This window comes from Carassius gibelio, chromosome A5 (assembly GCF_023724105.1).
Source record: "Carassius gibelio isolate Cgi1373 ecotype wild population from Czech Republic chromosome A5, carGib1.2-hapl.c, whole genome shotgun sequence".
NCBI lineage: Eukaryota > Metazoa > Chordata > Actinopteri > Cypriniformes > Cyprinidae > Carassius > Carassius gibelio.
This window is the reverse complement of record NC_068375.1, coordinates 32,593,460-32,616,355: the sequence shown is the minus strand read 5'-3', so window position 1 is coordinate 32,616,355 and position 22,896 is coordinate 32,593,460. Positions and strand designations below refer to the sequence as shown.

The following is a 22,896-nucleotide window of genomic DNA, read 5'->3' as shown; positions in this document are numbered from 1 at the left end:
TATATACAGCTGTATTTACAGATACACACCCAGGTATCGGATCAGTACTCGGTATCGGCCGATACCCTGAGCCCAGGTATCGGAATCAGTATCAGGAAGACAATAAAGGTATCGGAACATCTCTAACAAAAACACTGACAAGCTATGCAATATCATGTTCATAATCGAATGTGATTTTTCTAATGAACGTGATATAGCGTAGCTTGTCAGTGATCACTGTGTATTAAATGCATCTAAATAATATCCATCTGAAAACATGTGATGGAGATTTACTGCTACTATTAATCACAGAACCAGCTTTACTTATTAGATGCTCATCACAATCACATGCGATGTATCGTGCAGCCCTTTTTTGTTGATCACAAAGTTCAAAGTAGATGAGGAAAACTAGGATGCGTGTATTCAAGGTGCCGCCATTACTGTCTAGAATGCGTGGAATGGTGAGCTGGTGATTGGTTGAGTGGATATATCGCATAAGGGCAAAAAGGGAGACTGGTGTTTGTCGCGGTTTGGAAAAAAGAGAGAAAACATGACCTAATAACTCTGTGAATATTGCATTTTGCGTAAAATTAAAAATGGATTTTGGATGCGATAAACACAGTTTTTACAAAAAATTTAGTTTCCACAAACATTTTTTTTGTGTCTGGTCGATATTGAGAAGTACATTTTTAATTTTACGCAAAATGCGTAAAGGAGGATTTGTCTTTCTGAGCCCATAAACGCCCTTTTGAGGAAGACCCTTTTGTGTCTCAGTTATAAGTCAACAACATTTGCAGCCTAATGGTGCCTTTAAGAAAAGATCTCTGAGCCAAATAGTTAAATGGAATTGTCTTTCTGAATGAGATGCAGATGTTTGATGAGAGGCTTAACAGACCCAACAGCTTTACTGATGACATAATCTGTAATAAGCAATTTACATGAAACATGAAAGCAGTTCAAAAGAGAATTCTATCATTATTTATCCTGATGTTGTTTCATACCTCAACATTTCTAATTTGTATGCGTAATGCAAAAGGATCTTCCTACAGCTGTTTTCCATTAAATGACAGTTCAAAATTACCATTTTTTAGCTTCAGTACACACGCACACAAACCAAGTTTTTTTTTTTTAATAGTATTTACACTAAAAGCATCTGCACTTGAGAACAAAACATCAGACCAGATGTTAAGAATACTCCAGAAACTGGTTTTAACACAAAAAAATAATAATAAACACAAACGATAAATAATAGTCTTTTCTCTCCTGTCTATTGTCTGTATTGCTCTACATCACTTTATATATTCAAATAAGACTTTTCTGCATGTTAATGCCTTTCCTGCCCAAGTAAATATCATCAGTAGTCCAAACTGATAATTAATCCTGAGAGTGAATAACAGTGTATGCATGATGTAAAGTGAATAAGTAGCTTGGTGAGCAGATGCTGGGTGCCTGAGTCCCTGTGTAACAGTGTGATCGAGAGATAAACATGAAGAAATTGGCCTCTGCATGTAAGCAATAACAGGACACAATCTCAACTAATCAGGCTAGTGAATCATACAAGCAGGCAAAGGACTGGTGCTGATGGACAGAAGGAGGGCAGAAAAAAAGAAAGGCTGAGAACTCTGAATCATTAAACCCAAAGGTAGGTGTCTCAGAAAGAGTTTAATGGTTTGAGAAGAGCACTGGATTGTTATGGAAGGCCTGGAGCCGCAAATCACTTACTTCCAAATTTCATGTGTTCAATATAAACTACATTAACATTGGAATTTGCTTGTTGTTTGTCCCCCAAATTCAAGTGTACGATTTGTTTGTAACACCCAGATTAAGCTATTGAGCAAAGACCATCCTACTGTTATACTGTATGTGCTAGCATTGTTAATGAGAATGCAATGCTAGCAGCTGTTTAATTAATGAGACAGTGAATATTAGGCATTAAATGTCCAAAACAATAATTTGGAAGAAACCGAGCAATGGAAATGAGAGCGCACCTGTTCAGTCAGTCTGATTCTCCTTCACATTTCTTTCAGAAGAGCACAAAAGGACTGCTACGACAATGAGGCTTCAAAAAGACACTAATTAAAAGTCCTGCAACTTTCAGACATGTGGATTAACACATAAAGGGGCAAACAGGTTGATTTATATGATTAGTCAGAAAGCGGTATTTTTATCTGACCACTACAAATCTCAAAGACAAGTACTCCATTCCCAATTAGCATGAATTGGAAAATATTTGAAAATTGAAAATGAGAAAAATAAGAAATGTCATATTACACTGAAGTCTGGTATAATGGCTGCTGAATATACTACAGTATATGCATATATATTTTATGAAACACCCACACAAACATACAGTATATATACAGTAGAAAGTCAACATGATATGTTGTTCATCTTTGTCCTTTTTGTTCCTGTGTTGACTAATAAAATGAATCATTTTTGGACTGTGTTGAATTTCTTTGAACTGCAATTCAGTGTCATTCATGCTACAATTATTATTCAGCTTCCTGTGATGCAAGGCTAATTCAATTTAATTTCCAACTTGTCAACTGAAATAGCAAATTCTTAAATTCAGAAACATACTGTAGAATGAGAACAGTAACTTAATGACACACACACTGAGAGAGAGAGAGAGAAGGGGAAAGAGAGTGATTTTCCTCCAGGTTTAGAAAAACAACACTCATCTGAAATCATGCAGTATCTGCAAAACCTTATCTAACAAAAAGAGAAAATACTCACAAGCATACAGAGACTAGCTGTTCTTTTTTCCCCTTTAAGACTAAAAGAGGCTTTTGTAACACTAATTGGTTCTAATATTATGAATACAGGAGTAATATTCTTTACCTGCTCTTAGTTCCCTATTAAACTTATTCAACAACACTGAACTCAATACAAAACAGAAAAGGATGGCCATATTTAAACACACAAACAAACACACTCACACACCTTATCAAACAGCTTTTTTCTTGTGTCAACATCTGTCACCACTGATCCGATCACAAGTGGTCAGCTGAGACAAATTACTGTTTACTCCTGATCTCAAAGTGCAGTCTCCAATGACTACTTGTGATTGGATTTCATTACGGGATGGGTTTCTGATTTCCTGATACACAGGTGTTGTCCTGGTTGCATCAGAAAAACAGTGTGTCATGTGTGTCACTGACTGTGATGGGATCATAATATGATTCTAAGATGCACCAAAGCCCATTTACTGTGCATCCTGTGTTTAACACTATTGGATGGCACTGGAACACCTGGGTGGTGTACATTTGGGAGATAAAAATAGAAGTCTGATCGGCATGCATTAAAGATTTTTTTTTTTTTTTTTTTAACTGATGTAAAGTATGAATAAGCAGGCCTGTTTGTAATTATCACCTAGGTAAGTTACACAAACATGCACACTCCAAAAGATTTTGATTTCAAACGAATTCTAAAAATCATAAGAAAAAAAAAAAAAGCAGAACAACAAGAACAAACTTATGTGAATCATAATAAACTTCTGAACATAGTATTTTAAATAAGTTCACATAAAACTTTACATATTCTATTACAAACGTGAGTATAAAATAGAAAACCATACAAATGGAGTGTAATTTAGGGATTCAGGCAGACTAGACTAGTAGATTTAAGGATAAAAACACTTGCTGTACAAATCTGTCTCCACTGGAGTGGTGGTTTAATCCCCCTGTAATATATGTATTATTTGACCAGTGGGCAGCTTCTGAAAGCAGCATGTCCACAGTTCCAGTTTTTAAAAAAATCCTGCTCAGTTTTGCCAGCTCTAAAGCCTGAGACAAATCTACTGGAGAGCTTGAAAATGTGTACCCAAGCCTGAGTCATGAACAAACTCTCTAGCATAATTCTTAAAATTACTTTTTCCGTATTACATATGTATCCTGCTTATCCTCTTTTAAGCTGAAAGGGTCTCACTCACAGACCTGTTCAAGCCCTTCTGCACACAAATAGAACAAAATGAACTTAACTTTCTCATTTGGAAATACATACAATATGTGCTCTTGTTTGTGAGATATGAATACAATAAAAATATAATTAAATAAAAAAAATTTAATTCATAATTTACTTACCTTCATCCAATTCTACTTAGCAATATTTCATTTCTTCCGTGAATGTATATTCAAACCTAAATTGAATATTTATGCATTTGAATTACAAATAAAAGTCCTATTCATTACATAGTTTTAACAAAGCAATAAACTTCATGTGATGCATATTTGTCAGTCACACATACATTTCTGTAATAGTGCTAACAACAAATCAGGTTTAGCACCAATCAATCCAATTTGTTTCAGTCACATATATTAGTTACAGTGGGGAAAATAAGTATTTAGTCAGCCACCAATTGCGCAAGTTCTCCCATTTAAAAATATGAGAGAGGCCTGTAATTTTCATCATAGGTACACTTCAACTATGAGAGACAAAATGTAAAAAAAAAAAAGTGCAATAGGTAAGCAGTTTGGTGTGAAGAAATCAACTGTGGGAGCAATTATTAAGAAATGGAAGAAATACAAGACCAATGATAATCTCCCTCGATCTGGGGCTCCACACAAGATCTCACCCCATGGGGTCAAAATTACCACAAGAACGGTGAGCAAAAATATCAGAACCACACAGGGGGACCTAGTGAATGACCCGCAGAGAGCTGGGACCAAAGTGACAAAGGCTACCTTCAGTAACACACTACGCCGCCAGGGACTCAAATCCTGCAGTGCCAGACGTCTCCCCCTGCTTAAGCCAGTACATGTCTGAAGTTTGCTAGAGAGCATTTGGATGATCCAGAAGAGGATTGGGACAAAGTCATATGGTCAGATGAAACCAAAATATACCTTTTTGGTAAAACTCAACTTGTCGTGTTTGGAGGAGAAAGAATGCTGAGTTGCATCCAAAGAACAACATACCTACTGTGAAGCATGAGGGTGGAAACATCATGCTTTGGGGCTGTTTTTCTGCAAAGGGACCTGGACGACTGCTCTGATTAAAGGAAAGAATGAATGGGGCCATGTATCGTGAGATTTTGAGTGGAAACCTCCTTCCATCAGCAAGGGCCATGAAGATTAAACATGGCTGGGTCTTTTAGCATGACAATGATCCCAAACACACCACCTGGGTAATGAAGTAGTGGCTTCGTAAGAAGCATTTCAAGGTCCTGGAGTGGCCTAGCTATTCTCCAGATCTCAACCCCATAGATAATCTTTGGAGGGAGTTGAAAGTCTGTGTTGCCCAAAAACATCTAGAGGAGATCTGCATGGAGAAATGGGCCAAAATACCAGCAACAGTGTGTGTTGCTGGTATAAAACCTTGTGAAGACTTACAGAAAATGTTTGACCTTTTTATCGCCAACAAATGGTATATATCAAAGTATTGAGATAAACTTTCGTTTTTGACCAAATACTTATTTTCCACCTTAATTTACTAATAAATTAATAAAAAATCCTTTTTTTTATTTTTATTTTTTTTACATTTTGTCTCTCACAGGCCTCTCTCATATTTTTAAATGGGAGAAGTTGCACAATTGGTGGCTGACTAAATACTTATTTTCCCCACTGTATATTTTAACTTATTGATTTTTTTCCCACAGCTAGCCATACTGTAAACGTTTATACTTGAAATGAATACATTTTTCACAATTTATTACACACAAACACACACACACACATACATACACAGATGTCATATGTCAAATGTCATGTGTACATTTAAAATACAAATATAAAAACATAAAAATCATTATTCAGCTCTAAAAATGACATTAGAATTTTGGTATATTGAAACGCAGTATCGAATATTAATAATTCATCTGGCTTGATGCTGTTAACACTGCTTTCATTTGGCTTCAGAAGACTTAATGCACATGAGACTACTTTTGTGGTACTGAATTTTTAGTTAAGATGTTTTAAGATCATTAAATGTTCTCTAAAACTTTTTAGAAGCTCAATCAGTTCATCTTTCTACCATCCATATTTCGGCCAAACCAAGTGTGAGGCTAAAGGATCTGGGGCAGTTTTGTTTGTGTAATCTATTAAATGTTTTCCTCAGGGTGTTCACATCTGAAATCAGCCACGTATGAAATCAAAGTCTCAGGGGCAGCAAAGAAATTAGCCGCTGTTTACTCGCGTTCATCCAAGAAAAGGCACTTTAGGAGGAAATTAGCGGAGTGAAGCGATGCGTTTCAGAAGTTTGCAGCTCAAGTGTTCTGCGTATATGTGTCTGTGAGCTGTTAGGAAGTGAGTGCTGGAGGGAGGCCCAGAGGTATTTCTTTCTATGTCCTTAATAAAGAGTTGGATTAAAAAAAAGCACACCTGCGCTCACATGTAGCCCCTTAGCAAGCATACAGATATACACAAATAAAACAAAGAGGCCCCTCAGCAGCTTCAATTCTGAAGACACATCTGTGGCCACACTCCTGCAGGGATTTTCACATTCCTGCACATCTATGGCCTAAGAAATAAAGCAACATGAACAGTCAGTTTTCATTTATATTTCTGTATCGTTGTCTGCGTCGCCGTGCAGTACACATACAAATCGCTAGTCTGCAGTGTCCATGGGCATGTTGCTAGTGTATCCCGCAGACCACGACAAAATTCGAAGAAGAAGCGGCTCGTTGGAGTTGGATAATTTAAAACTACAAAAAGGAGACAGCAATGGAACAGAAGAAGATGCATTCTTTTAGTCTCCACAAGGACTTGTATCACGACAGATCAACATTGATTGTTTGGACAACTACTAATGTGTAATGCAATGTAGTATAATAAAGGAAAACACAATATATTAAGTGCACATAAACACACAAAACTAATATATATATGGAGGGAGGGGTTCTAGCAGACCAATCAAAGGGCTTGCAGTCCATGTAGAATTGACGCGCTGTTAGATTTTTGGAGAAGTGCGCTTCAGGCTAAGGCGTAGGCTACGGTTTAGGATGTGCAACTGTGCGTAGGCTACGGCATAGGTCCGACGCAGAAGTATAAATCAGAATTAACAATAAAATAGGCTGCATATGTATACTATGCACTTTCCGTCTCTGATTGCGGGAAATTACATACTTTTCTAGCAAATTTAACCTTTGATCTGTAAATTCTTTATAGGTTTAAAAAGTAAAGTAATTTACACCTCAGGTCTATGCACTTTGCTTCCTGGGATGTTTTTAAACCTATTTCTCTGCAACTACTCAAAGATAGCATTGTTAATATCAAGAAGTCTTCACTGGATTCTTCTGTTCTGAATAACGTTCGCCCTATCTCTGTTTTACTATTTATCTTTAAGGTATTGGAAAAAATTGTGTTTGATTAACTCCAGTCTTTTTTCTCAGTTGCAACGGTATTTATGAAATTTTTCAGTCTGGCTTTAAATCTGCACATTGCACTGAATCTGCCCTCTTGAGATTGTTGTTTCAATGTTGATGTTGCCCTCTTGTTTCAATGTTGAAAACTGTTCTGCAGCTTAATATTTTAGTAAAAACTGATACATTTTCAAGATTATTTGATAAACTGTAACTTTTGATCAATGTAATAAGTCTTGGTTCAATAAAAGTATAGTTTTCTTATCATACTGATGCCATCTTTTGAACAGTAATGATTTTCCTGCATAAGCCAAGCAACTGTTAATGAGATAAATATGAATGTACAAGAGTCGTCCTTGTGGTTGCCTTTGATAACCTACTATTTTCAGTGGACTGAGATAATGGAGCACACTAATCCAAATTTTGCATACTTTATAGTACTTTCATACCTGTTTATTAAATTAAACAGGTTTGAAAGCTGGGATGCAGCCTCGTTCTTTAAGCACACTATTATATAGTATGTGTGTGTCTGAATGAGCTCTGGGCCTCTGAATACATACACTACTACTGTGTGTAAGACTATTTATTCTTTCTTTGTGCTGGGAGCCGCACTGTTCACTGTTCTCTGTGGAGCTATTTCGTAGTAAAATATTAAACGGTACACAGCTCATAAACACACACACAGATAGACCACTAGTGTAAGCTGTTAAGTCAGTGTTAGTTCTCCCAGGGCCTTTCCTGATGTTTCATCTCTCTTCTATTCACGTTCACAAACACAAATCTATGAGGGCAATTGGTTATTTACCCCGGGAGAGTTGTAAAATGTTTCAATTTATGACCAGAGTAACTCTATGAATGGACTTTATAAACCCACAGCAGAGTTGCTCTTGACTCAAAATCACTCGGACTATGGCAGATGAGCAAGAATAATCAAATTATATAAAGGAAAAACATAAACATTTGATTAGAATTTTTGTTTACTACATCAAGGAATAATTTTCATACATTATTCTAAAGTGAGGTTCCAGATACTGTTACAGACTTTTTACCAATTTTAAATTTGTCACATGTCATAATTTATTCACAGGTGCTTCTCAAAAAAACTGATTTTATTTCAGTAATTCAACTCAAATTGTGAAACTGGTGTATTAAATAAATTAAATGCACACAGACTGAAGTAGTCTTAGTCTTTGGTTCTTTTAATTGTGATGATTTTTACTCACATTTAACAAAAACCCACCAATTCACTATCCCAACAAATTAGAATATGATGACATGCCAATCAGCTAATCAACTCAAAAAAACCTGCAAAGGTTTCCTGAGCCTTCAAAAATGGTCTTTGACAGTCACTGACACCATTCACAAGGAGTGTAAGTCACAAAAATGAATTGCCAATAAGCTGGCTGTTCACAGAGTACTGTATACAAGCATGTTAACAGAAAGTTGAGTGGAACGAAAAAGTGTGGAAGAAAAAGATGCACAACCAACCGAGAGAACTGCAGCCTTATGAGGATTGTCAAGCAAACTGGATTTAAAAATGTTAGTGAACTTCAGAAGGAATGGACTGAGGCTGGGGTCAAGGCATCAAGAGCCACCACACACAGACGTGTCAAGGAATTTGGCTACAGTTGTCGTATTCCTCTTGGTAAGCCACTCCTGTACCACAGACAATGTCAGAGCCATCTTACCTTGGCCAAAGAAGAACTGGACTGTTGCCATTGGTCCAAAGTCCTTTTTTCAGATGAGAGCAAGTTTTGTATTTCATGTGGAAACCAAGGTCCTAGAGTCTGGCGGAAGGTTGGAGAAGCTCATAGCCCAAGTTGCTTGAAGTCCAGTGTTAAGTTTCCACAGTCTGTGTGATTTGGGGTGCAATGTCATCTGCTGGTGTTAGTCCATTATGTTTTTTGATAACCAAAGTCACTGCACCCTTTTGTCAAGAAATCTTGGAGCACTTTATGCTTCCCTCTGCTGATCAACTTTTTGAAGATGCATATTTCATTTTCCAGCAGGATTTGACACCTCCCCACACTGCCATAAGCACCAAAAGTTGGTTAAATGACCATGGTGCTGGTGTGCTTGACTGGCCAGCAGACACATCAGACCTGAAGCCAATAGAGAATCTATGGGGTATTGTCAAGAGAAAAAATGCCAATTTGAGGCTCTAATTAAAGCAAAAGGAAGCCTGTTTCACACATAATCCGTCTGCAGTGTGTATGCATTTCATATTTTTTTACGCACCCGTGTTAACGGATACCAGCGTTCACGTGGTTGTGGTCCATCAGCATTGTACTTTATATGTGTTTTTCATTTCAACAATGTTAATAAAATGATCAAATGCATTCAGTGGCACTCTTAATTTGTTATTTTTACCGGAAAAAAAATGGCTAGTGGAAATTCTGATTGGCTGGTAACTTTAGAAAGTTACCAGCCACATTGGCTGGTGATCAAAAAAGTTAATTTAGAACCCTGGACGTAACCCATGTCCCCATTTTTCAAAATGCTTATAAATCATACAGAATGAGTTTTTTTGAGAAAGTAAAAATGCACAAAGTGTCCTGTGAGGGTTAGGGTTAGGCGTAGGGTTGGTGTAGGGCCATAGAATATACAGTTTGTACAGAATAAAACCCATTACGCCTATGGGATGTCCCCACTTTTCACAAAAAAGTGTGTGTGTGTGTGTTAGGGATGTTGATTTAATGTGATAATATAATTCATTAATTATGAAAAAAGCGTAAATATAATATAAATATAATAATATTATTATTATGTTATATTTTAGACATGATAGTGTGAAAAAAAAAAAAAAAAAAAAAAAAGGAACGGACGGCAGCCTAGAGTGAGTGGAGCCGGTGGACGGTAGACATGGAGAAAGGAAAAATCTAAATCATATGACCCCTTTAATTGACAAACCTAATATATATATATGTAAATATATAATAAAAATAATTATTATTATATATTCCCAAGCCCTATTTATACATGTGACAAGACTGAAAAGCTGAAAGTGAAGTTTTTCTCTTTTCTGCAGAAATGACAAAAACGTTCAAACCAAGAAACTTCAAAAGAGTGTAACTAAGTCCCCTTGCTATTCGAGTGGCTTTAGACTTGTGTCTAAAAGCATTTGGTTAGTGTTCATTGAAATGTAGCTGTAAACTTCTGGGGGGTCATGGGTTAGCCATTCCACAACATTACGCTTCAGTGGAGTACTCTGTTATACAAGCCATTACTTCTCTCAGATACTCACACACAGATGGAGTCGGGAATCACTAACCAATCGCCTGTCCTGTTGCCCCTGTCCTATTAACCTCGTTCCTCTCTCTCTCGCGCTCCCCTTCGAACTGTAGCCTTCAGCGTATACATTGAGTTTTTATAAATGTGATGCATTAGTCTTGTGGTATCTGGCCTAGGCTGGCCAGCTCACTGCCCTATAGTTTACCACAGTTGCTTAAGCACTTGCAAGCAAGAAAGAGAAATAAATAAAAAGGAAAGAAAGAAAACTCTGTATTTATCTATCCATCTATTTCATTGTAGTTACTATAATTATATGTTTGTTGTTGGTGAGGTTTGAGGTATTGATGAAATTGAATCATACAGAAAGAAAGAAAGAAAGAAAGAAAGAAAGAAAGAAAGAAAGAAAGAAAGAAAGAAAGAAAGAGAAGATAGTTCCAGAATAACTATGAACAAAAAGATTAAATCTAGGTTTAGCATTAGACTTTTGACTTTGGGCTCCAAAAATAACATAAAAACCACCATTTTTGTTTAAAATTCCAAATATTTAAGAGCAAAGTATCAAGAGCACAAAAAGGTACATTAAAATGAGCCAAAAACAACCAATAATATACATATACATGCATATTATGTGCAAGCACATAATCACCTTCTTCCTCATTTACAACACCTGCATTTCATAGAGAGGCATGCTCATGTAAAAACTACAAGTACTCAAGCAGCTATGATAAGATAGCCTGGCATGCTATACTAGGTTCAGAGCTTCATCTTGCTTTGCTAGTGTAAACCCTGTGAGCTATGGATACTAGGCTTTAGTTATGTTTGTCTAGGAGTTAACTTACTGTATATTTTTACAAACCACACAAACACCCATAAAGACAAATAAGCACAATTGTATTTTATCATTATTATTCTCTCTGCACCTTTAATGAATCTGAAGATGGGAACAATTTATGTTGCCATTATAATTAATGCCCCTTTAGCGGTCACGATTTGAACTCGGTCATAGCATTAATTTGAACAATTGTGGCCTAATGGTTAGAGATTCGGACTTGTTATCCAAAGGTTGTGAGATCGAGTCTCTGGCCAGTAGGAATTGTAGGTGGGGGGAGTGAATGTACAGTGCTTTCTCGGCCTTCAATACCATGACTGAGGTGCCCTTGAGCAAGGCACTGAACCCCCAACTGCTCCCCGGGAACTGCATCATAAAAGGCTGCCCACTGCTGTGTGTGCACTTTGGTTGGTTTAAAATGCAGAGCATGAATTCTGATTATGGGTCACCATACCTGGCTGTGTGTCATGTCACTTTCCACTTTTTTATGCTTTAAAAGAAAATCGCTGTACTGTACTGTATTTATGGAATGTGCCTATGAACAGTGGAACTGAAGGGAAGGAGTTTTGCCCCTCTGTTTACTCAATGGCAAAAACACATATTTACTCTTTGCTTCTCACTAGGTGTTTGTGCAACAGCCGAACCTGTGATAAGAATAAACTAATAAACAATTACTTTTTTTTTTCTTATTATTCCTCTTCTCTACCTCCATCTCTCCTGTCAGCGTGTGACTCACCGCAACAACTGAATCAGAGAAGCATTTAAGTGCAAGAACCAATTTTCCCCACCGTATAAAAACCACATGAGTACAAGAGCTGAGCAATTACTGGCGACGATGACAGCTTTAGGGTGACACTCGGGTTGTAAATTTCTCACTCCGCATGCCATTGGGAGATTTCTACACGCTTTGGATATCAGGACAGACTCCCATAAATCGCAGAAACGTCTATTAGAATTCCCATTCCAGCGTTCCTCTCTCCTAACCCATCTCCTCACACTGCCTGGGGAGCTAACCTAGAGCGGTGCTAACGGCGAGAAGTGGGAAGACGAGAGGGACTGCGAGGAGCTAATTTTCACAGAAGGAGAACAGCGGGGCTGAGGAGGCTGTCGATGTTATGCAGAGGATTCGCTGAATGGCTGAGAAAGGAGAGATGTCGGAGACACAGCGAATGTGCTGGAAATCCACGTAGGAGGACTCGCTCAGCCTAATCAATCAAAGAGTGTGTGCGGTGATTAAAATGCACTCAGGTGGAATTTGTTACACTGAAGAGCTTTCTCTCCTTAAAGGAAGAAAAAGAGCCAGTGAGTGGCAGAAACTGAAATAGGAGCCCAGCTTGAGAAGTCTTGGAGCTAATCATTCTCCTACAATGCTCTTCAACACTCCAACTACACTGTACAAACCCAAAAAAAGTAACCAAAAAAAAAAAAAGAGACCTCTCAATAGTGTCATAGTGATGCACATTATATTCTGTGGCTGAGCATAAAAAAAGTGAGTCTCAAGTATGTCCAGGTCACATTTCTCTGTTTCAAAATATTTAATGTATTATTAAATTTTTAAAGATTAATAAAGAACTCATTTATTTTTAGATAGCTTGTTAAGTATTCTTTTATAATTAACCCTTCTAAGCTGTTGGTGTCTGGGCTAATTTGGGCTAAAGTTCTTCTACTACTTTGTTTATTTTTTTAAAGATAAGAGATTTTGTGACTTGTTATACTTACACACGTTATACTTCAGTAAAATAAAAGTACTAAAATGTGTTATAATAGTAATTTCACAATAAATCCAAAAGCAAGACATGAAAAAAAAAAACTAGGGAGTTGAAATGGCAACTGTAAATAAATAACCCTCTGCTGCAATCTACTGATTATAATATTAATTTAATGTCAATTTCATCCTAAAAGTCTTTGTTTTTCCGCCAGGAGACATTTTTGGTAATTTTTTTCATGTAATCTTTATGAATGAAATGTGAATCTTTAAAGGGGTCGTGGACTGAGAATTCAAATTCCTCTTGATCTTTTGACATATAACAGGTCAATGTACTAGAAAGACATTCTGTAAGTTGCAAACCAAGTCGAAACCAAGCTCAGAAAATGACTTGTTTTTTAATGTGCCACTTGCCATGACGTAATAGTGTGACAAAGCACTGCCTCCGCAGGAGATCAACACCTGCTTCTACATCACTGGCTCTTTAGCACCGCCACTGATACACTTTTGTATGTCAGAAATAGAGCGGGACATCAGTTTAGTGTCAGGGATTTGTTGTGTCACACTGCACCACATCCAGTGTAGACAGAATCGCTGATATCGCTGAATAATTCTGTTGCCTATAGTCGCATTACACCGCTCGCGTCCAGTGTAAACACAGGGTGAAGTTAGCAAATAGCTCCAGATCGTGACAATGAAACGCTGTTTGTTTGTTTGCTTTACTTTGCTATGGACTCATTTTTAAACTAGACAGTATGATGCAGGCTTTTCAAAGAGACAGTAAGTAAACGATTATGCAGCACTGAGTCTGACTAGAGTAGATCCAACCATAATGTCACAACACAGAAGTGAGGGTAAACATGCTTTTACCACTATTGCATTATTTGTTCCAGACCATTTGATATATAGTATTTACAATTTTTTTACTCAAATGACCCATGTTGTTTTCTGAGTACATCACAGCAGCATCTATCTGTTATTTTAATAAGTGATACTGTTAGCCAATCACAGCAGTGGGCGTTTCTTGAGAGTCTTGAATGCGCCCCGCCCAGAAAAAACAGACCATTCTGCCGAGAGGCTCAAAAACAGGATATAAAATTGTCTATTACTTCTAAATGATGATGTTTTTTAATATAAAATCACATTAACATTATAAATGAACCTCAAGAGGACATAATAAAATAATAATATTATGATGGTTATTTACATTTATGAGATTTAACCAACGTTTAACTAACCTTAGCCTAAAGAGTTGTTTAGTCAACAGCATTTAAATGTAAATTACGTGTCTAGGTGCTCTCCTGCGATTACCAGGCTTGGCAAATAAAATTATATGGTAAATAACATTAAACTATATGTTAATCCCACTATCATTATTTACGGTGTTTCTCAGTTTCTGACAAACACGAGGCAGGAGAGGTTTCTGTGAGGGTCTCAAGAGTCTCTACCTTTATATCACAACTGAGCTTCATCGGAAGTTTAAGAGCTGGCTTATCTTTATGCCTAAAAGTTCTAAAGAATGCTCCATGCATATGGTCAATTAAGCAAGTTTCCTTCATTAGCTGGTTCAGGTGTGTTTAATTGGGGTTGAAGCTAAACGTTGCAGGACACAGCCCTCCAGAACCGAGTTTGGAGACCCGTTTTAGATTAAGCAGTGACTGACATCATAATGTTACTTACTTCTCATTGGTGGTGCTGGCCTTCCTCTGGCAGAACATGGACAGGGAGGAGGAGCCTACTTCTTGCTTGATTTCCCACGCTGCCAGATTACTGGGCTTCACCACCATGAAATTAATGCCTTCCCCATGCTGGACTCTAAGGAAATCAAGAACACAGGATTTGAACACTTTAAACAACACACCCATAAACTTATTTACTTAACATAACCTTATACAAATCATGCTCAAACACATATTTTTGTTTTTAATTTAGAAAATGCAGCCCCTTAATAACAACATATTGCTTTCTTATTACCTGTTTAATAAATAATCATCTACTACAAGGTATAAAATCCCTAGCAGATGACTCACATTAATATTTAGGATTAATTCTACATCCAATTTGAAAAAAGCAACCACATGGGGGTGTATATCACCCTTTTTCAAGAGTTTTACAGTGTTAGTACAGCTCTCTGCAATAAAATGGCTAATAAATGAGTTAGCTAATGCATATTAAACTGCTGTTCTGCTATACATTTATGTACTTTATAAAGTATACCGTATACAATTATATAGTAATATGTGGACAAGGATATGTGCATTTTTTTATTGATAAATCTCTGTCCTCTGAACTTGTCTGCTGACTCATCTAGACATCACCTTGGCAAGACACTGCAGACTTTATTAACACACACACACAAGTCACTCTATCTGCCTTTCAATGGCCTTGGAAACATCAGAGGTGAGATTTCCTAACTTAAACAACACTGCCAGCTTTCCTCGGTGGCCCTCTCACTCTATTCTCATGGTCTGGCATCACTATTTATTCAGTCTGATGTCAGTGGTTTTGCAGAGCACTGTGAGGATTTTCCAATCAAAATGCAAACAAGAGAGAAAAAAAAACTTGATTCATGATTTCTGTATGATTACTGTTAAAAAGATCAGTCCTCTTTTTTTCTGAGTTTGTTCTCCTCAGACTTTAGTTTATAAGCTGTACTGAAACAACCTACAGAGAGTTGCAAATAAATGTACAGCTTAAAAATGGAAACATGGTGTGGTATTAATACTTACTTTAGTACTTTTGCCATTAGAGGGGCAAAAGTAACCAAAACAACTGAACAAGCTGCTTGATATTATACCTGAACAACAAAGAACATTACCAAGCATATCCGTCTTTTTCTCACACAGACATCCTCAGTTCCTGAATCAGATTCATGTTGCCTAGCTAGCCACCTCATATTTGTGAACAGAAAGCAGGTGATGAAAATTGGTTACTGTGGTAAAAGAACATGACCTTTACTGCCCAGAGACAGAGATTCATTAGAAGTAAAAATATCACTGTGTTCTGTTCTCCACATAATTAATTACACCTCTGTATCCACGACTTAAAAGAGGAACAGAACAATAAAGTGTCTTTCTTCCAAACATTAAAAAACACCATTATGAAAGGAAAATAATTTAATGGCACATGTACACAACTAACTAAAAGAGGCTGCACAGTAGTGCTACTGCTGTTTTTATTCCTCTGACATACTTCAGCAGACAGTGAATTGTCCATCACTTTAACTGGCTAACCCACAATACAAAATCTAAATACATTACCACATACAAAAATGTAGAAATATTTCTAAGTAGTACATTCAGAAACATCCAAAAAACTGCAATTTTCTTTTAAAATGTGAGTGGGAAAAAGTTGTATGTCAGTTACAAACTTATAATGGTTCAATGTCATATTATTATTGTGAATTACCCTTATTGTGAAGTAAATATATAAAAGCAACTACTTATTCATTACAACATATGTGGATTAGTCATTGCAGTGTATGAGTTCTTTGCTCCAACAAAGAATTTATTCTATGCTTCCCGAGACACTGGGGATCGAAAGTCAACTTCAAATGTCCGGTGTGAAATGACTAAGAGCTTATCTTGATAACTAATTACCATACATCCCAGAAGAGACTAATTAGCTAGATGTGAGTATTTTGATTTATTCCAGCAGTCCTCTACATTGCGAGTAAATCACTCGCACATGTGACTAAATCTTCACTCTGTGCGACTAAATTGTGTCTAATATTAGCCAATGGCTAATAAATTCTAAAATTTTACTGGCCAGTGTGTGAGTTGGAGGGTAAGTATAAGTTAAGCACATATATATTTTCACTCACCGAACACTCGGACTGAGCGCTTCAGAATTTCACTCTCCGTCAAGCAATCTGTGCTGTTTTTCAGTTCATCTGAATGGATGTGCAAAGCACCTGTATTTGACATACCGTAAACTCTAGTGTGAACTGTGAAGGCGCACAACTAGTGCTAGAGAGTGCTAAGCACCCTCAATCAAAAGCACCCTCAGTTAAAGCTGTATCAATGGCATTATATTGCAGATATGGCAAATGATCAGGTGCGTTATGGTTTGTGCTTTAATTTCTTATTTCTTCTTTAACATGTTTTTGCAGCATTGAGCAATTTAGCCAACCACAGACATAGGCTATCTGCTGATTTCTTCAAAAATCAGAGGTATTTAAGTTAACATACACTCACCGCTCAAATCACCGGAGGTTTTTTTTTTTTTCAGGCATTGTGTTCAGCATAAATCATCTCATTACGGGGGTGTAGATGACGCAGGAAATTCGTCCCCCGCACTTTTTTGGGCAAGTATGTTCGCATTGAGGTTTTCAAAAGTCAGTGTGGATAAATATAGAAAAAATGGTGTTCACCATAAAAGAAGACATACCAAATATTTACTCACCCTCAGGCCAGCCAAAATGTAGATTAGTTTGTTTTTGCATCAGAACAGATTTGAAGAAATGTTGCATTTCATCACTTGCTCACCAATGGATTCCCTGCCGTGAATAGGTGCCATCAGAATGAGACTCCAAACAGCTTATAAAAGCATCACAATCCAAAAGTAATCCACATAACTCCAGTCCATCAATTAATGTCTTGTGAAGTGACATTTGGAAGAAACAAATCTATCATTAAGGCATTTTACGTTAAATCATCACTTCTGGAAAAAAAATACCATTGTACATAATCCATAAAAACAGAAAACAATGTCCACACCTGTTGTCTTCTCACATCAAAATCCAACGACTTAATTGTTCAGAACTGTTTTGGATTGTTTTAGTTTGTAAACAGTGCTTGATCTGTACATTTTTCTATCCAGATTCAGGCAAGATGAAGAAAGTAATGAAGAAGAGCAATACAATGGAAAGAGGACTCTTATTTTAGCAACAGTTTGACGTAAAAAATGTCTTAATGATAAATGTGTTTCTTACAAATATGCTGCTTTTCGCTTCACAAGTTGTTAATCGATGTACTGGATTCATGTAGATTACTTGTGGAATATTGTGATGTTTTTATCAACTCTTTATTTCTGATGGCACCCATTCACTGCAGAGGTTCCATTGGTAAATGTGATGCAATGCTAAATCTGTTCTGACAAAGAACCAGACTTATCTACATCTTGGATGGCCTTAGGGTGAGTAAATAAAGCAATTTCATTTAAAATAACATCTTAAATTGCCTCCTATTTTTGTTAAGAATCAAGACTTGATTTATTTGGAATCATCTCTTTAAATTCTGAGAACTTGTAATCAGAGTAATTTCCAAACATTTCATAAACAAACAACTCTACTCAAAAGAAGCATATTTTTCTGCTTTTAAACCTGTTTTTGAGAACAGGAACATCTGGGTAAAATAGCCTGCTTCCATAGAGTCAAAACACAGCTGCTGCTCAACTGTTACGTAACTACTCAGCTATTGTGTAACAACTAAAAAATATTTTTTATGTTTTTGAGCATGTTTGAAAAAGCATTAGCATATGTATACAGTTATGTAATTCTAAATGAACTAAAAGGTTGTAGGTTCAAACTCCAGAAACTGTTAAATCATCCACGATTGTGTCCTTGAACAAGACACCAAGATGCTCCAGGGGGTGTCTGGCAAATAAATATATGTTAATGTAATATATCTCAGGCCAGTGATCACATGGTTTCTAATACAGAAGTCACATGGAATGTTCTTTCATAGTAAAGCTTCATTCTTAAATAACAAAAATTGACCATAACTGCATAATTTACCAGAAAACAAACATGCACATAAATATGGCGGTGCTGCCAATTTATATTTTAGTTCTCAAGGCCACAGTGGAAAAGCACTTTGGTGGTGACGAGCATAACAACGAGAAAGGTCATGTATTTATGTGTGTAAGAGTGGACACTGCACAGGAAGCATTCAGGTCTGCAGGCCAATCCAATTGGCATTTAATTAACTGGGGACTCAGATCAGGGAGTTTACCCTTCTAAATCAATCCCTGATCCCGAGACTAAACGCTCACACATGAACAAACACACATGGTGGATTACACAGGTGGATTAGCAGGGTTTCTCTGGTAACATGTCGGTTGGAGATCAGTTTGCAGATTGTGGTGTAAAGGGCGACGCAACCTTTGCATAAAAAAAACAAACAGCCATGTTAATGTATGCGTGTGATGTGATAGAGAACAGTGAGTTTCAGCTTGGTGTCATTTTGCATTTAGACTGAGGAAGGACTGTACAAAGAGTGAGACACAAACGAATGTCACCCATTCTAAGCAAGACTTTTTTTCTGCATAACATCTGTTGGTGTTAATAAGCTTAGCATCTAGCAGGTGACATGGCCACATTTGAACCTATATTTTCTCTGTTAAAAAACCTAGTCGGCTAGCTTGAGAGGTGGCATTTCTAGGTATCACAAGAATATGCCTTAATGTTTCAAATAAGGGCAGCCTACTTATTATGATGCCTTCTGAGACAAAATTCAAATAGAGCATTGTATACTTAAAAGAAAAGGCAGTTAATCCCATAATGCATTACAATAAGCTTGGTGAATAAATCTATTCCAAAGCATTTCATTTCATTCAACTCTGAAAGGTGTTGATTTAAAAAAATGTAATAAAAAGTTCAGTGCAATTTAAAATGTATAATTTTACACAGTATATATGTGCTATGTATTCTGATGCTTAAAAGAGCATGTGGAGTGCTGTTTGTGTGCTTTACTGAGTAAAGAAGTGCTGCACAATGCATCAAAATAAAATCAGTATCATGGCTTAGTACGATTATCAAAACACAAAGACTGATTTAATTAAATAGATATATGCGTTGCAGATTTGTGAATGATGCATCGCACTTTATATATATATATATATATATATATATATATATATATATATATATATAATGACTCTTATGAGTCAGTTCTTTTTAGTGATTCAAAGAAAGACATAATTCCTTAAACAAATTATACATATGAGCTGGTTCTTTCAAAGAACAGTTTAATAAGATGGGTTAACAGTTTGAATAATAGTCTACATTGTATTATTTAAAACAGTGGCAGAGAGAGAATTTATTTTATATTTAATCAAAATGGTATTTTAAAATAAATAAATCCAAATGATTCAGAATCAAATTAAAAGACTGTGAATCAACTTGAATCTTCATTGATAACTACAGGTAGCTCTATTACAGAGCACACCAAATCAGACACTTTATGGTTAGGGCTGCAATTTAGGAAGTAGGCAGCTAGTTGGTCACTAGGTTTTGGCACAGAGCTATTGTGTTGATCTGAGATTGGCAATCAGTACTCTTACTCTGATACAAATGGATTTAAAGCACAGAGCTCCATATCTGGGGCCATCTGCTGCCCAGAGCCAACACGGGGGCGAGCTCAGAAAGAGCATGACAGGAGAAGCCCAGCGTAAAAGTGTCCCCTAGACTAAAACCCCTGTCTGGACCACTGTTTGAGTGACAGAAGCACTGAGAGGTGCCTTGGCAACCCTCATGGTCCCCGTGGTAACCTCCTACTCTGAAGGATTCTTATTGGCTGGCTGTGACAGTTCCAAATGCCACTGGGGCCAGTCTGAGATGCCAGGTCCATATCACTCATACTTCAGGGAGTGAGAGAAAGAGGATGTCAAAGATATATATAGAGAGAGAGAAAGAGAGAGAATATATATATATATATATATATATATATATATATATATATATATATATATATATATATATATATATATATATATATATATATATATATATATATATACATATATATATATGGGGTGGCACGGTTCACTGAAAAAAACCCGAACCTAATATAGGTTTCTGTTGATGGACGCGCATTCTGGATTCCCAAACATTACAACAATAGCGATGAGAAAAAATAAAATAAAAATGAAACCCTGGACAAACCATTCACTCTTGATAATTGTGAATGCCTTATGATTATGAGCGGTCATTTATTCCGTCATCATCCAGGTGACCATCATCCGCGAGCACAGATGAGACCTGAACAGCACACGTTAATATGTATTTAAACTAAACTCATTTAAGCTTTGTCACATTTAAGAGCCAGTGAGAAGAATTGTGCATGCGCTCACCCGAAGCACGCAAACCCACGCCTCAGAACGCAGGCAAATATAAGATCTCTCTAAAGTATTGTGTTTAAATGGACAAATTCACACAAAAATTATGTCAAAATGTCCGTTTTGATAAGTATCCTACAGTAGACATAGCCGGCTGAAGGCAGGCCTACTGTATCAGTGCATTGTCTTAAAGTGACAGTCTTTATATTAATCGAACAGCAACAACAAAGAAATCACTCACTGTTCTTGATTAAAAAGCTTTTATAACTTTAATAAAGAATAATCTTTAAATTATACAGTCCAATATGTGATGCTGTTTTACATGTGATTACTTTATAACATTTCTGTACCTAGTGAAAATCAGTTTATTGTTTGTATCTTTATTCTATTGTCTTTATTTTTATGCTGTTGCTTGTAGTTGAATAAAATATTAGACTTCTTCTTTTTATTAGAAAGTGTAGTTATTCCATAAACATAGTACATACTGAACTGTTCCGAAAACTGTGACTCTTAAACCCTGATACAAACCGAACCAGCGATGACAGTCTCTATTTTACACACAGAAACTTTCGTCGCTGGCCCATCACTGTCACTCTCAATGGGCAAGACAGAGTATTTAGAGATATCTACATTGTCTTAAGAGCATTATCATGCTGACGCAAGCACACACAGAAATCCTGAATTCATTACATTACTAAATGATGCATGGCCATCTTCTGTGCTCTGAAAAACTCACACTGTCACACTTATTCACAACTCTCTCCTGAAAAGAGGCTAATCCAACCAATCAAAGCCAAGCTTCCAAAAAAAAAGACGTGTCTCACATAGACCTATTGCCCATTACAGTGATGTTGCCCTAGAGAGAGCGGTTACAAGCTATCCAAATAAAATGTCTTCATAAAGACAGACAGCATTTTATTAAAAGACTAAGTAGAGACCAGAAATTATTGGAGAGATATGGAATGGGATGCAACCATTCAAACCTCACATGAGCTCCAAAGCTTAAAGCCTCCAAAGCAACTGCTCCAACTGTTAAAGTAATTTATAAGAGAAGTGTATTAACATAATAATGGTGTTAATGCAACTTAATACAACAGTTTTTAATGTAATAATGTTGTTAATGCAACTTAATACAACAGTTTGCATTTAACTCAGTAATTAGTGTTATTTTTCAACTGAAACTGAAATGAAACAACAAACTAGAGGCTATATATACAAACCTGATTCCAAAAAAGTTGGGACATTGTTCAATTGTGAATAAAAACAAAATGCAATTATGTGGAAGTTTCCAATTTCAATATTTTATTCAGAACACAACATAGATGACATATCAAATGTTTAAACTGAGAAAATGTATAATCTTCCAGATCATGTTTACATATGGCTTCGTTTTTGACCTAAAGAGTTTTAGCCGGCAATGGAGAATGGCACGGTGGATTGTGTTCACTGACAATGTTTTCTGGAAGTATTCCTGAGCCCATGTTGTGATTTCCATTACAGTAGCATTCCTGTATGTGATACAGTGCCGTCTAAGGGCCCAAAGATCATGGGCATCCATTATGGTTTTCCGGACAATGACAGTTATGCACAGAGATTGTTCCAGATTCTCTGAATCTTTGAATGATATTATGCACTGGAGATGATGATAACTTCAAACTTTTTGCAATTTTCTCTGAGAAACTCCTTTCTGATATTCCTCCACTATTTTTCGCCACAGCATTGGGGGAATTGTTGATCCACTGCCCATCTTAACTTCTGAGAGACACTGCCACTCTGAGAAGCTCTTTTTATACCCAATCA

The 22,896-nt window shown here is 36.6% G+C and overlaps 1 protein-coding gene across 1 annotated transcript in view; it reads right to left on the bottom strand.

Annotated features, from left to right (window-relative positions):
- si:dkey-215k6.1 (transmembrane protein 132C) overlaps positions 1–22,896 on the bottom strand; it is a 203,358-nt gene that overhangs the window by 87,188 nt on the left and 93,274 nt on the right. Inside the window, exon 3 of the mRNA XM_052596263.1 lies at positions 14,719–14,853. Within this exon, the coding sequence (XP_052452223.1) occupies positions 14,719–14,853 (135 nt within the window). The remainder of the gene's footprint in view (positions 1–14,718; positions 14,854–22,896) is intronic.